Source organism: Poeciliopsis prolifica, unplaced genomic scaffold, assembly GCF_027474105.1.
Source record: "Poeciliopsis prolifica strain line A6 unplaced genomic scaffold, Auburn_PproV2 SCAFFOLD014, whole genome shotgun sequence".
Taxonomy (NCBI): Eukaryota; Metazoa; Chordata; class Actinopteri; order Cyprinodontiformes; family Poeciliidae; genus Poeciliopsis; species Poeciliopsis prolifica.
The window spans coordinates 8471198-8487745 of record NW_026562389.1 but is presented as its reverse complement, the minus strand read 5'-3'; the positions used below and the strand labels follow the sequence as shown (position 1 = coordinate 8487745).

At 39.9% G+C, this 16548-nt stretch overlaps 1 protein-coding gene across 2 annotated transcripts in view; it reads right to left on the bottom strand.

Moving 5' to 3' along the window:
- znrf3 (zinc and ring finger 3) overlaps positions 1-16548 on the bottom strand; it is a 72843-nt gene that overhangs the window by 19994 nt on the left and 36301 nt on the right. For both annotated transcript variants that reach the window (XM_055039999.1, XM_055039998.1), the window contains exon 2: positions 13853-13975. In XM_055039999.1, the coding sequence (XP_054895974.1) occupies positions 13853-13975 (123 nt within the window). The remainder of the gene's footprint in view (positions 1-13852; positions 13976-16548) is intronic.

Below are 16548 nucleotides of genomic sequence, written 5' to 3'. Positions count from 1 at the left end.
AAGACTGCAATGATTCATTCCAGTCTGTGCCAACCAGTATCCACACACTACTACAAAAAGTGAAGCAGTGATGCCAGTCAGGAGGGAGAACCCGTTCTCATGGGTGGTTTAAATCCCCAAGCGCAGGGAGGAGCTGAGCAACAAACACAAAGCCACATGAAGACTTTTTGGAATCGGTTTTCATCAGAGGTTCAATTCTGGATGCTTCTATACTTCTCCAAATCCACAAATTGTTAAAGCTAAAAAAAGAAAAAGAAAAAATCACTTGCTACACATTTTGATTGCCTCCATTTCCAGTTCAGGCTATCTTCAAATCTCAGCTAAAAACTTAAACAACAACCTCTCTCCTGTTCTGCATTTGCCTCAGCGCACAATATAGGGTGGCTATTCACCCAACATTGCGTAACATCAATTATACAAGTGAACTGTGCGATCAAAATGTGTTTTTGCACAGGCGTGCATGTATGTGTGCGTGGAGGCACCTCTCAGGAGGCCTGCCAGTGTAACTTGGCAGCCAGCCGGCCCCATTAAAGAGTTCAGGGAGGGAGAGAGGTGTACTGAGAGGTGCTTTCTCTCATCATGAGACATGTGTTTGGTACTTGTGTTACAGTGACTTACGAGCAATATTAAGCCTTGAAATAACATTCAGGTGACAGAACTGAAGCTGCTTTGTCAGGTTTTCCAAAACGTGTCCAATTTGAACAGAAAGTTGTCTGAACTGGGTAATTTTCTTGACTATATTCTCCTATAAATGAATCGTTTCTAATCTAATTAGAAGTCTTTGCAAGTGTTAGATGTTACTTTGAAAAAAGTCCATTAAAAAAATCATCACATGCTGAATGTCTACAGAGTATATAGAGCAGTGTGCAGTGGGTAATTCACAGCATGTGATTGCCACTACTAATTATAATTACATGAGCAGATCAAATGTTTGCCAAGCATAACTTCCTGTCACATGTCCTTATAGAAGAAAGTTTTTCCCAGATTATTGCCATGGCAGCTATAATCACTAAAATAAACATTGTACATCAGAAATAAAAAAAGAAAAAGAAAAAAAATAATGAATGAGTGCCACTGCAGCTACTATAAAAATCCTACATAGATCAGCTTTCTATTACAGCCTGATTGCAAAATTGAAATAAAATGTAATTTTAAATCATGAGTTTAAATAAAAAGAAGCTGATGGGGAATAAAAGAACCAGAAACTTGGGAGAAAAATTAATAAGCAACTTTTCTGGGGTTTGTCTCACCTTTTTTTGACAAAAGTAGCGAATATTTGATTTATAAATTACATGGGTAGAGATAAAACTGTGGTGCTTTATCATTAAAATATCACTTATAAATACCAAAAATTCTTAAAAAACAATCTGAGAAAAAAAATTCAAGTTATTATACTGTCATAATAGTCTAAGCTTCTTCTGTTTTCAATACCATTTAGCAAAACTGCAATTATTTTTGTCATATTAAATTTTTTATATGCAGCTCTGGCGGGAAAAAAAAAAAAAAAAAAAAATTGAGAAATAAATATCCTGGATGGACAAAAGTGTACATAGGCATCCCTAATGGGAAAGTTTGGGATGTTGGGGTGGATTTTTCTCCTTTACTCATTAGCTTGAGAAAACCAACATGAGCTAACTTGCTCCATTTCAAACATAAATCCCATAAATATTGGCACTATTTTCTGCCCATAAAGAAAATATGTTGGCTTTGTTATTAAAGCAAAATCAAATCTATGTTGTATACCTTGATCATATTTTGGGGGATGAAATATGTCCCAATAGCTGTTTAATGCACAAACAAGACATTGAAGTGAAAGTTAAACAAATGTTTTGGAGATTGAAACCCAACAACTGATTGGAGAACAAAGTTCACCAAGTTTCAACATCAAATGAACCAGCGCAGAGCTTTAATCTGGAATTATGTGAGAAAGAGAGAATATAAATCAGGGCTTCATGTTGGATTATTGGTTAGCATTTTGACCACACAGCAAGAAGGTTTTCTCCATGTTTTCTCTGAATAGTCAAAACAACAACATCCATCTCATCCACACTCTTAATCATTTTCATGTTTAATTTATGCAACTTGAGTGACTGAACTCAGAAGTTCTTATAAAGTGACACATTTCAAAGTTTGTTCAAGCTCAGAGTTAGATTTCCTTTTTAAGCTCTTTTACTTTCTAGAACCCAGGTTTTTTGGAGCATGATGTTAGTTCTCTCCGAACTCGTGAGATTGGATAAACATAAAGTGATGGATGAGTCTCAATCCCTTGATTCCACCTTCCTGAGCAGCGCAGAGTCGTTTACATCTCTAAACATACGATTTTCTTCTGCTTTGTGCACCGCAGGAAGCATTTCCTGCCTTTCTCCAAGCGGCTCGATGTCGTTCAGAATTGCTCGCACACAAAATAAGAACGCAGATGCAAATTCACAGACTCAGACCACCACTAATCAACAAGCCCTTTAGTCTTCCCTCTCCCGCAGCCCATCATTCCCGTCCTGCTGAGAACAAACACCGAGCCGGGAGGAGCGGACAACCGCTAATTAAATTTCCTCCTCTTTTCCTCCCCGTCCCCTTCCATGTTGTTTTGTTACCGGTTTTGGTCTCTGGTCTTTTGTGATTCACAGGAAAAACAAACATGGTTTCCGGCGAGGCCCAGGAACACTACGCTTTAAGTGCCTTTTTCTCCTCCTACTGTCTAAACAGGAGTTGTTTAGAGAAAAGTTACATAAGTCTCTGAAGCGATGACAGATGAACGGCGTTTTTTCCTCCTTTTCTTGTGGAGCATATTGATTAAATTATTATTTTGTGTTAAGTTTTGCTACCCACTGCTTTATATGAATTCATAGAAGACATAATTTCCCTTTGAAGCAGCTCTATTCATCTCAGTTTCAGGATTTTATTTTTGAAGTTTAGATTTCTTAACTAATGGTGGGATGAGCTTTCCCTACAACAAAGTGTTTCAAATCTTTCAAACAATGACAGACAAAGAAAGTAGAAAACAAAACCAGAAGCATTGAAAGAATATTGCACAAGCATATTGTGGTCATTGGTTACAATATTAACTGAAAACAAAACAATTTTTCTTCTTTGACCAGAAGGTCAAGCTGAAAATTTTGTTTCCCATCAAGTCACTATAGAAGAATCTGAACATTTATGTTTTTTACTGTAAATAAAAACAAAATTGAAATGTAAAAACAATAATATAGTCAACACTCAACATACATCTGTAAAGACTCAGAAATCTCATTTCTTTCAGTATGTAAACAGGTCAACAAACAATGTGCTGTTTGTTTTGAGCTCAGTAAAAATCAGTTTAAGGTCAGGGATGTATGATTTCATGCATAAAATAAGGATCATCACCTTTGACTCATTTTCTGTCTGATTCACAACTTCATCAAGGTCTGAGCAACACATCTTTCTTTTCTCTGTGTACACATTGTTGTTACTGATCAGCAAAATGTGACCAATTTATTTTATTGCACGTTTTTTAAAAGGAAAAATCAGGTCAGAAATCTAAGAACCACAGTAAATGTGCATGTCTGTGACAGATTGTAATCATTGCTTTATACTTTTAACTGAAGGTAAGTCTTTACAGATCTTTAAAGATAAAGTCAGTGATGGCCATTTGAGATGATTATTCTTATTCAAATAAAATCCAAACACAGATCTTAGCCAAGCCTTCTTCACAAACTGCCACTTTTCCTTCACTCCTAATTCGTCTGAAGTCAGATTCTCACTAATCTCACTTTGAATCTGCTCAAGGGAACCGTGTCCCTCCCTGCTTTAAGCGGAAACTGCTGCTGCTCCTGGTGCCTCGCTCTCTTCAAACATGTGTCTTCAAACAGCTTCTTTCTCACTGGCTGCTCAAAATCGAGGCAGCAGAGCGAGATGTATTGTTTTTAGTTCATGAATTCATCTAAATCAGAACTGGCATCTACATTAGTCACATTTCAGGCCTACAGCTGGAGGAGGCTCCTACAAAGTTAATTTAGCTCATCCTTCCTGAACAAAGTGATGTTACACACTAGAACATGCACAGCAGCATTTATCGAGGTGGAAACAGGTAGACACTAATTGAGAATGCATTGCTATTTTTCTGCTTTTAGTGATGAATGCCAGGCTTGCATTCTTCCAGAAGACGCACCAACTGATCACAAAGCAGATGAGAGCATAAAAAAACAAAAGAAAAGGATTTTCATTTCATTAGGGTTGCGCTGATTACCGTTTTCTGAATCTTAAAAGCTGACCGGCCAATTCTGATTTTAGCCGATACATTTTTTTTATTTTTGTATGAAAAGTCAGTAAGTTGATAATAGAGTGATGACTCCTGTTAATCACACACATGCAGACATGACCTGGTGGGCCTGCTGAATCCAAAGTACTAAACACTTCCTCAGATATAAATTTAAGACATCTGGTGTGTTGTTTCATCTTTTGTGATCTATACAACAGATTGGTCAACATAAGAGAACTTCGTGCCCACAGAAATAGTAAATCATTCAATAATGACAGCAGCTCAATGGATTTATGCATATGCATGTTAAAGACATGCTTGGCTTTAACGTTGGTCTGAGTACTTCAGAAACTGCTGACCACACACAAACTTATCACGGTTTTGCTGGAGATGGTTTGAAAATAGAGAAAATATCCATTGAGTGGCAGATCTGTGACAAAACATTCCTTATCGACATTAGAGGTCAGAGAAGAATGGACAGACTGGTTTCAGATTAAAAAACAAAACAAAAAAAACAAGCAACAGGTCACAAACACACGCTTGAAAACTAAGATATGCAGCATTGATGACTCCACCCAGCGACCCAGAAGAACAATTTCTGAACTGCAAAGTTACTAGGTGTCACTTCTGTCAACCAACAACAAAGGAGTCTTAAGTCTAGATTCAAAATTCAGATTCAGGTGTGAACAGCATAAAAAGTATGGATCCATCCTGCCTTGTATCAACACTTCCGGCTGACGGTCGTGATCTCCATCCCTTTGTAGCCACAGTGTACCAATCCCTTCTCGATGTACCAGATAAAAAAGTTAATAATCTCAAACTGGTTTCTTGAACATGAGTGAACAGTCCAATGACATCAACAATGAAATGTCAATCCAACAGAGCTCCTTCAGGATGGAGCATCAGATATGAGTCATCGATGCAAAGCCAACAAATCCTCATCAACTTGATGCCATCATGTCAAAATGAATGAAAGAAATTTCTGAATGTATGTCATGAAGTAGTAAGGCCGTTCCAGCTAAGAGTTTCCCATAAAGTGGCTGGTAATTGCAAATGTAAGAGTTTTGTCACTCACAAAATACATCAGATTTATCATGTGTTGCCACATTTCCGTCGTGTTCCCTTAATTGTATTGTCATATTGGGCTCTAATAAGTAAAAGCCCAACTCTCTGCCAGACACATTCCTATTCTCCGTCCGCTTCCTATCTACATGTTTCATTTCTCCTCTTCCATTACCTCACCGTCTTAAAGTGCAGCCAGCTCCGATGTTGCCCCCATATATCCGCACACACATCGTCTGTCTCCCTCTGCCGTTTCCAACTTTGCCGCCCTGGCACAACTTAAGAGAGCGTTTGAACCGCAAGAGCAGGATAGTTTTCACCCCTGCTAACCCTCCACCAGCGGATTTGTGTGTGCATCAGATTAGCTGTGTGGGACCAGGAAGCCTTAGTTTCCAGCTGCACTGCCAGGCCATGTGCCCAGGTTTCAGACAACTTCCCTTCTGATTCACACAGCCAGGAGAGCAGAGATCCTCATCCACACAAGTGTGGGCTTAGTGGGAGCAGCAGAGAGAAAAGACGGGGCTTTGTTTGGTGTGGGCGGATGTCTGTCTTTTCTGAGATTTACTCCTTCCAAAGCTCATCTTTTGATCCAACGCAAGACCATCTCTGAGGCGTTTTTTATCCTAAAACTGGAGTGTGACTTTTTGAATAATTATAATTATGAAACATGACGGTTAGAGGAGAAAAACAACTTGTCAGAGACGCTAACCAAACTTTCCTCTTTTCCATCATTTCCGACTGTCGCCTCCCATCACCTTCCACTTTCTCTCCCCAATCTCTCTCTCATCTCAGGTCCCCGGGGCTCCTTTCTTCTCTCTTTAAATAGAGGCCTGAGCTGTGAAGTCTAATAATGGTCATTTGGCCTCCTATTGAAAGGCGGGTAATTCGGCCCAGGAACGGCTCACTTTGAGCCACATGACACAAGGAGCTTCCCAGTGACCATGGAAACAAGCGCAGTGGGATCCCGGGTGCCTCCAACTGCCGTGAAACGTGGTGAAGCAGTGATTTAAGAGGAGAGGGCTGGGGTGGGGGTTATTTGGGATTGAAATAGGAAGGAAGGTGAGGGCTCATAGGCTGGTCAGAGTGGAAACCTCTCCCGACACCCCGCCAGGAAGAGCGGCCAAGATAATATCAGCAAGTTGAGGCGTACACAAACATGAAAGGAGAGCCTGGGAGGCAAGCCCCTGAGTGCTCCATGCTTCACAAGTTTTTTTTTCCTTTTACTTCCTCAACCTTTTTTTCCCCTCTGTGTTCTCCCTGCTGCTCCTCCTCTCTTTTGCAGTTTCTCTTTCTATCCCTCCCTCCATGCTGCTGTGTTTGTGCAGTGGCTTTGAAGCGCGGAGCAGGGGGAGAAACGGCTAAGCTGTTAGCGCGCACTTTACCCCGCAAGCCCAGAATGCAGCTGCGGAGCTGAGCTGGATTTGGTCGTAAAGTTCATTTAATAACGTGTTGATTGGATTCAAAGTGTTAACACACAAGCATTAGTCTTAAAAGGATCAGAGGAAACAAAGAGTATCCTTGAGAAGAAAGCTGCATCACCCTCCACAACTTCTGGCATCTCTGTAAAGATGTGTAAATAGCCTTGAAATTACATTCATCTTTTCTTACTGTTGCATATTTTCCCCACTTAAAAGATTTACTGCGCATATTAGATGTCCTATACTCTAATGGGACTTGAACTTGGGTCATGTGATTTGGTTGAATGAGAAAAAGTTTTTTTTTTGGCAACTAAGAGTCCAGGTGGAGTCTGGAGTGATTTTTGTTTTTAAACGAGAAAAAAGAGACACACCAGACTTTTTCTTTTTATATTGTTTATGGTTCTACTTACCGATTCTGATTTCTTTCCTGTCTGAACTATAATGTCCTGTAGACACTCTGACTGAGTTAGTAGTTTCCAATTCAACAGATTAGCTCTATTCATGGATCAATGCAAGTCTTATCAAATCTCTCAAACTCTTAAAGGTCCACCAAAGCACATCTTGTCAGTTTTGCTTATTAACCCCAAATTCCAGCTATTATTTTATCATGCATTTAATATGCATTTTCAGTATTTATCAAGTAACAACTGTTCAATTTTGATGTTGGCCAGTTGATTGGTGCATCTCTTCTCTTTTAAGTTTGGATGACACTCAAACTCAGCCTGTAATTTATACAGATACCATCTGTCATTTCAATTTTTATTGAACAAACATGACCAATTTTGATTTCCACTTATAAATTTTAAACCACATCTTTTTAGAACTCAACCTGATAATGAGTGTGCAGATGATTTTATTTTGAATTTTATGAAATATTTTCAAGACAGAGTGAAAGAAAAGGACTTCTGAAAGGGAACTTTAGTTGTGTTGAAGCCCAGCGGAGCTTAATTGACGAAGACGAGAGGTTTGTGACGTTACCAGTAATTAGCCTCAGTTCTGGTTCATGGAACAGCTGCCTGAGTTAACCACAGTGTTTTACACAACAAAAGATATTGATTTTCAGTTTTCATCTCCCGACTGAAAGGAAGTAAGCCCCATCAATTTTGCACAAGCACAGGGAAAAATTGTCTCGTCAATACGGTGCACCATGAAAAGATTTCTTTCACAAAGTCGGAGCATAATCAAAGTTCTTCTGCATCGAACAAAAGAGCCTCTTGTTAATCGATAACTACTGTGGCTTCACAGTACTTTACACACAGGGTCTGGAGTTTGCAGAAAGAAGAGCTGTATTGATTTTTTTTTCTTTTCTTTTAGGCTCCATTCTTCACCAACTTTTTCTCCAGTGAGAGAAGAAAAAGGCACAGAAAAAAGATCATGATGAGACAGAGACGGTGAGTCATATTCAGCAGTCTGCACACCAAAACAAGCTGACAGGCCAGCCTTCTGCTCGTCTTTTCCACACCACTCAACACTTGATGATGAGCATATATAATGTTTTCATTCAAAGTAGCCAATCATCTCACTGATTGGGCTGATTCCTTTTTTTTTTTTTACTGTAGCTGGGCCTGAAAGCAAGGTCAAGCACAGGCCTTTTTAGAGGAAAGTTGTTACAACAAGCCATATGACACCCTACTGGCACTGCTGTGGCCTCGGGGTGACCTCTAACACACACCTGAGTGTGTAGAACAGCCAACCTGGCCAAAGGCTGGAAAACCAGTCGCCAGTAACATCACACTTATCTGTCTGTTGCAATTTTTCCTCGTCTTTTTTTCTTTTTTAAACGCGTCTACCCTCTCCTAGATGCTCTTGTGTGCCTTCTGCACCCTGGTCTTCCCCCTCTCTCCCGCTGCTTTGCAAACATTCATGCGCACTCTGGCAGCTAAAGCCGACATGCCAGACACAGTTAAGAGTCCGAAAGCCACTTAGCACTAAGATGCAGCAGCTGTTTGCTCTGGCCCGCTGTCCCGCAGTGCCAGCTTCGTAGGAAAAGACACGCTCGTTCGCTCACTCGCATTGTTCCATGGCAACTGTGGTTTCAGGATCATATTTGCGTCTGTGTCAAAGACAGCGCTTCCCACACAGGATGCGCTTTTTATGGTGGTGTGCCTCTGGCAAAAGAACTTTAAAGCAGTGAGGTTTATTTCTGGAAGGATGTCAAGAAAGACTTTTGAACTTTTCTCCTTGCCCCAGCTATTCTTAAATGCTTTTTTAGCAGCCGGACTGAGACCAGCTGTGACTGTTGTGTTTGGCTGGAGTTTAGTGGAAATGATCACAACTTCGAGACAAACTGGTTAAGGGCAGGACAAGGCCACACAACAATCACATACCAGGGAGTTTTACATGTAATGCCAGCCGCAAGCTGCATAACTCTGTGGGACGATGGGTCATATTTTTTCTTTTTAATTTCCAATACACAATCTCCTTCTTCTCGTTGTCTTTATGTTAAAAGGGCCTCTGGCAGGATGAAAGACAGAGGGGCCCGGTTTGGCCTGCTGGACTTACACCACGGTCCTTGAAAGAGGATCTATGGGACTGGCACGGCGTCAAAGACCCCCCGACCAGTCCGAAAGCCAGTGGCATGACTTTATGTTCCAGAGGAGCTGCCAAAGACTGCAGAGTATGTGTGCGAGGCAATCACGCAGAGCTGGGACGAAGGTCAGTTCTGAGAAAGTCAAGCAGCAGGAAGGAAATGACTACTAAGAACACGTTACCGAATGCAATAAATAGTCCAACTGGAGAACGGATACATGCATGCAGAGGTGTGAGCATGATTTACAACATCTACAAACAGCCCGGAGGAGGCAAGGACTTGATAAGCTGCAGCTGAAGCGAGTTAACATGCAACACCAGGGCTCTTTGTTATGTAGTGGAGCTCTGGCAAGACAGACTCTTTCTAAAATAATCATATATCTTGAACCTTTCCCCGTTTTTTTTTTGCTTCTCCTTCCAACCACAAATTTTAATAGATTTTCTGTGATAGACCAAAGAGCATTACTGAAGTGGAAAGAAAAGTGGTTTCACAACTTTTCAAATTAAGGCAGGAAAATAAATCACTAACAATATATATCATAATAGGCATGTGATCAATATTAGTAGAAATTTCATCTGATTCTTCAATAATTCCACTGAACTCCAATCCAGACCTGCACAGCATTCAGGGGGATGTAGGCAGAGGTGAGTGGCACCTAGCTTAACCACTCACCTCGTTCTTTGGTTACCTAAAAACCTGCACATCTTGTGCAACTTTAATAACTGGCGCAGCAGCAGTTTCATGTTTTGCTACAATCAGGACAGCACCCCTTCATTTCACCTTACAGCAGCTGATACAGGGCAGTCCCATCAAAACTTGTCAGACAGAAGACCTGAAACCGGGGCAGTTAAAACTACAGCGATAGCAAAGCATGTTCATGAGCTAGAAAGACCTGGCCAAAGTTCAAGCACAAGTCTTTGGTAACATCAAATTTCAAGTTTTACCAGACACTGTGGACATCAAACTGACTAAAAAAAGAACAAAATTCTGTTTGTAGATATGAAAGCAGGTAGACATTTACTCCAAAAGACTTGCATTGAAGTTATTATTTGTGTTTAGCCTTCCTGATCAAGTAGCTTATAGCTCAGAAGCTACATTTTTAAAATGTTCCGCACCACACAAACTGTTTCTGCAGATTTTCAATTATGCAGTGTGATTCTAAAATCCTGAATAATATATAGACACGTTTGGGGGTTTAACAAAAAAAAACATTTTTTTTTATCAAACCACATGAAAAACACCTGAAAAAGCCTTTTGCTGCAGTTGGAACAGATTTCTTGTAACTCTTTTCCTGCTTTGAGGGGAGGAGCTGCTGCTGTGGCACACTGAGGTCAGAGGTTTAACAGTCCTGGAGCTCTCACAGGAACCACACAGGAAGAATGGGAAAAAACTGTGTACATCTATATGACACAGCAGCACTTTAGTTTGGTTTGCAACCAGACTTCAGAGGGTGGTGTGACCGACCTCGTTTCCATGTCTTCCTCAACTGTAAATATGTTCGATGTTGGAGCGTCTCGGTCTCAGTGAAAGCAGCATAAAACTCCTGATTCACTAACTAATCAAATAAAGGAAAGAAAAACAGTTCTTCATATGAAGAATGCTACTGCACACCAAAACCTACAGAAGTGTACAAAGTGTACATATCAGCTAACAAAGTTAAATAGTGTTACTCCCACAGATGTTAAATGATCCCTCTTACTTTATATTTTTGTAATTAAAGTATTTCTGCATATTTCACTGCAACTCTGAGTAATGCATGTTGAGCAGAAATAAATGTATATCAACACCATGGACAGCAAAGTGGCAGCAAAGTGGGTTCAGTCAGGGGCCAGTTGGGCAGGGCAGGGGTTTCAGATCACAGGGCCAGACTGTACAGGGTGATGGAGGGCACAGGCTTCAGAATAGGCCTGGGCATTGTGGCCTGGCTGGCCAGGAAGAGCAACCAGACAGGGCAAGCAGATTGCCCTGTCTGGCCTGGCAATCGTGCCGGTGCCAATCGCAGAGCCCCCAGCTGTGTTTGGGCCCGGGGGCGAGGGATTGTCAAGATGCAACAATGGACTTTCCCTTCTCTAATTATAGTTCTGGCTGGATAAACAAAGAGGAAACCGAGTGGTCTAGAAGTTGGGGAGGCTGGATGGAGGCCAAAAGGTCACAGGGCAAGATTCCTGCCATCCTGACCGAAGTGTCTCTTAGCAAAACTTCAAAAGAGGTGGTCTACAATGGCCAGCTCATTAGCAGCCTGCTTTGATTGAGTCCACTGAGTAGAAGGTGAGGGTGTTTCATCTTTGGGGTGACCTTTGATTCTGTTTGACACACCAAATACTCTACTATAAACCAATCAGAGCTCTAACCTGACTATCATTTTTTTAAGTAGTTTCTGGTGACAATGGCTTTTCTTTTTCATTTTTTGTGATGATCTGAGCTTCATCACTAAACCAATTCTCCAAATGAACTGAAGACTGTCTGGATGTGGGACAGCACAGTGGATGAACATGGAGGAATTTTTCCTCCTACTCTTATTTTAATTGCAAGAAAAAAAACAGTCAAAACAAAAAAGTATGAAGGATTACCTCAAATAACTCTTGGTTCCCTCGCAATAGGTTTTGGGTTCGCTCTCAATGACGTACTGATCAGTACATGGAGTATAACTGAATACTGAAAGTCTGATGGTGGCCATCATACTTTCTGCTATAGTAGGATTTCATATGACAGGATCTTGGTTGTGAGATATCTGAAGTTTTCATAACTTTTCCTTTAGGATAGAAAATGCATCCATGTGCAAAATGTAAACGTTCCGTCTTACGAGGCCTCCCATCTCATAAGATATAATACATCTAAAAAATACATCTAAAAAATTTGGACTACTTATGAGTTATTTTCATGGCGTAATAAAATCATCTGACAGTTTTCATTGTGGTTTTTTTTGTGTTGGTAGTTTCACAAACAGACATAAACATTGAATAAATGGAATTTCAATCAGTTTTTTGCACCAAAGAGTTAAGAGTATTGAAGCATGTTTTCACTGAGGCTTTTTAAATACATACATATATTTGACATTTATGACTGCATAAAAAATGTATTTGTCAACTCTTACTTTAAAAACCTACTGCGAAGTAATGCAAAAAAACTTTCTGCTCCATCAAATAAGTTTATATATTTGACATGTTATTGTGGACTTAATGTGACAAAATGGGAAAAATATTTTGGGTAGACTACTGCAAGGCCACTTTAAATACTAATTCACTTTGAAGAGACTTCTGGAGAAACAGATAACTTCAAGTGTATTTGTTAGCTTATCCTTTTTTGTTTTTCCAAATTAAAACCCCTAATTAACTTATCCTTGATCTTTTTATAGTTAATCCTCGTCTTTATTTTGTTTCTTGCTTTCCGTTGCTAGGAGAATACAAACGAAATCTCTTACCACACCCATCCCCAGATTCCTTCCTCCCCCCTTACTGTCCTCGGACCCCTCTGGAGTCTTGGAGCAATATTTTATCAAGCTCTAATTAAATGTTTTCCTTAATGGAATGTACCAACATTTCCCCAGAGAATGGCTATGAGGTGGGAATGACTGCAGCCTCATTTATCCTGTGCTTTCCCACTGACAGAAAGGGAGCAGCCATTCATGATTTAAGGAGCCCTTATGCCGTCTAGACATGCTAATGCACTTTCCTGCTACCGAGTTTATGCTGAGACCCAGAAACGGAGCAGAATTTCCTCTCAGCTGTACCAGAGAAATTCTCGCTGGAAAATCGCCTTTGTTAAGGTGATGGTGATATTTAAGGAGGAACGAACAAAAAAAGGCTGAATTAGCTTTAACTTCAGCGCTAGGAATTGTGATTGCAACAGCATTTCTGTCAGAAGTTTAGAGCCCATTTGCCATTACATATTTGTCAACAGGCCATCTTGTGTTTACATTTTGTAAAATACCCAAATCTGTCAGTATTTGAATTTTAACATACATTGTTTTCATTGATTCTGCGCCAGATGACTCATGTAAATGAATACTAAACTCTGATCTTCCTTTTGCTGGCATTTATTATGTATTCCTTATAAAAATGTATGACTTGATGGCAGGAAATCACTTAAAATCGTTGAGTATCAATTAGATATTAAATATCCTCTTCATCGAAGTGGTCTGTTTGTATTCATCTGCTCCTGGTCAATACTTTGTGAAACCGTCTTTTACTACAAATGCAACCACAAGTCCTTTCGTCTCATCTACCTTTGCAGATCTACAGTTTGAAATTCTGCTTTGTTAAATAACTTCTGGTCAGTTAATATACTTCGATTGAAAGCATCTTTTAAGAGACGTCTTTCCTCAGAATTTCCTTCAGCATTGCCCTGTATCCAGCTGAAGCATGCCCACAGCATGATTCTGCCACCACTGTGTTTCACTGTGGATGTATGGCATTCATGGTGATACCTAGCTGCAGTCATAAAAGGTTTATGTTTGGTGTTATCTGATCAGTTTGTTCAGGCAAATAATTTTTGAGATATTGTTTTTCATTTTAAGTAGACATAGAGCACAGCTGTATCTTTGTTCTGTGTCGACTTGGTGAGTGGATTTTATTCTGCGATTCAATTCAGAAAGAGTCTGTTCTTTACCTTTCCCAGGACCGTGAGGCAGCTGGGGTCCAGCTCCGGTTGCTCCAGCTTCACAACGCCGACCCAGCCGTACTCATAAAGGTCCTCCTCGTCATTGTTGTTGCATAGTCCCAAAGGATGCATCTGAAAAAGATGAAAGAAATGGGTAAGAAGAGCAACTTCCTTTGAATCCTATGTAGCCAGCTGCATTCTCATTTTATACCCTTTTGTGTAAAAAATCTAATAATTGCCTTTTAAGTCTGGGGGTCTTTTCCATCACACTTCAATAAAACTGTTGTTCTGAAGTAAAGCGCCAGCTTTTAGCTGCACAGTTCTCCCTTGGACACTTGAATCTGTTGAGAATATGCTAATTTGGCAATTCATAATCAACTGTTTTCCTAATGAAACAGAAGACCTTAATACCATTTCACATCTCTGCAACCAGTTATCGGTTCTAAAAGATACACTGGGGTTTTCTACTGTAGCAAATAAGAAAAACAGGCTTTTATTCACCTTCAATTATTTGCACAGAATGCAGGTTTTTTGCTGAAATTCTCAATCTTTGTCTACATTACTGCTAGAAAGATTAATGTTGCTGACATTTCCATTGTATCAGTGAGAGACAGTAGAGATTACTCTGTATATCATTATGCTGCAAATAGTACAAAGATGTCTTATAGCACACTGAATGCAGAGTATCAAACTTTCCTCAGATGTTGTCTCATTATGTTTTCGGCTGCTGAATTGGCCCACTTCTCAGCCAGAAAGCTCTTTAGAGCCGCACCAACACAACGTCTAAGCAGCGGATTAAAGGTAAGAGGGTGGCAGACATCACAAACACCGACTGCTGCACAACGGCCTAGAACAGGAATGTAGGTGGCCTCTAAAATTTCAAACAAACAAAGGCATTCACTCTGAGGCTCTTTATTACTTGTTCAGCAATAGAAAGATGCTGATATAGGTTAACATAAAACTTTTTCCCATTTTAAAAACAGAAAAGGGCTGGTCTCAGTTCCAGGGGATTTGTTAAATTATTAAAAAATTCAAAACTGAACACACTGTTTGAATTACCTGCAATTATAAGTAGGTCAATAATGTAGAAAGACAGCGACTGAATGGCAATTTTCATATTGTTAGAAATTTAAAACTGTAATGTAGTGGCTTAAATCATTGCTTTAAGGGCACTTTCACAAAAAAGGTAATTACTCAGTTTTAATTTGAGAGCTACATACAATCAGCATGTCAGAGAGGGATAATGTATAAGCAGACAGAAGATGGATTGTTGTAGCTAATGGTATGATGAAACTTATTTTATTTCCCTTAATTACATATTTCTTACATTTTAAAATTTCTGAAATTCTTGCAAAGCGCATCGTCTCACACAAAAAGAAAATCCTTTACAAAATCACCGAGTCATAAAAAGTAAACAATGAACAATAAGACGAGCAAGAAATTCAAGAAGATCAGAGGTCAACAGTGGCTGACAGCCATTCACGAGGATGAAATGATGATGAGTTTAAACATGCCTGGATTAAAACTGTAACCAAGCGGAGTCCCTAAATCCTTGAATCCTTTACCCGACCTGACAACAGTGCAAAGACAGGCTCAAGTATTAGCATTAGAACTGGGCCAAGCTGACCTGCAGGCTACTTATCCCATTAACCCAGAGACCACGGCTCTCCAATCAGGGAGCTCCCAACTACTCTGGCCCCTGGGCCACTGCCGATGACCCAAGATACCCTTCTCTTGCGTGTGACACCTGACCTTTAAGCCCAATTTTAGTGCGCTTGGAGCAGGTTAGCGGTGCAGTAGCCCAAATGGAAAGAAAAAGGCTAAAAACAAAGCCTGACCCACTTCAGGTCAGGCTTCGGGGGTCACACGCCTGACCTGAAGTGTTTTTGGGGAGGGTTTACCCAGATATAAAGGAGGTTAAATGCAAATGAGATGGTCAACTGGTGAGTCATGAAGAAGCAGCTTCTCATTAAGGATGAAACCCAATATGGAGATCTGACAGAAAATACAAGACCAAACTGAGGAATACAAGTCTAATATGTTTTCTTTTGGATTTCTAAAATGGACCTAGCAAGAATTAAAAAAAAAGAAAAAGTCCTCTTTGAATCCGTTTCCTCCTCCTCAGTCCTCCCACACAGACTAGATGGACTATGATGAAACATTAAAGAATGAGCTCAGATGTTCAGCTGCAAACCTTTGAGACAAACGGATGCGTCTTTCAACAGCACAAAGGAAAACATGAAAGATTTTTAAAAATTCAGGCTAAGCTTGCAAAACACAAAAAAACCCTTTTCACAAATCCACAGGCTGCAGCCTTGCATAGATTTACCGACCATTTCTTTAAGCTGCTTTGATGTTATTGGAAGAAACATAATTTTGACACATATTTCCAGAGTTCTTTTTTTTAAGTAAAAATCTAAAAGTAATATCTATGAACTCTGAACATTATGGAGGCCACAATCCACTGTTCTTACGTTAATGAGTTGATGAAATCTGCTGAATGTCCAGAACTACAAATGATCAACTTAAATAATAGAGTGAACCTCATGTTACTGTTTGATAAGGATCATGTAAGATGGTGCATAATAGACTCAGAATCTGTCTGTATTATTGGGTTGAATTGATTGTTTTTTGTAAAGTGCTGTGAATTGAAGCTCTAAGCTGAATTAAAATGTCAAATTGTAAATGGAAACCTGATGGATTAA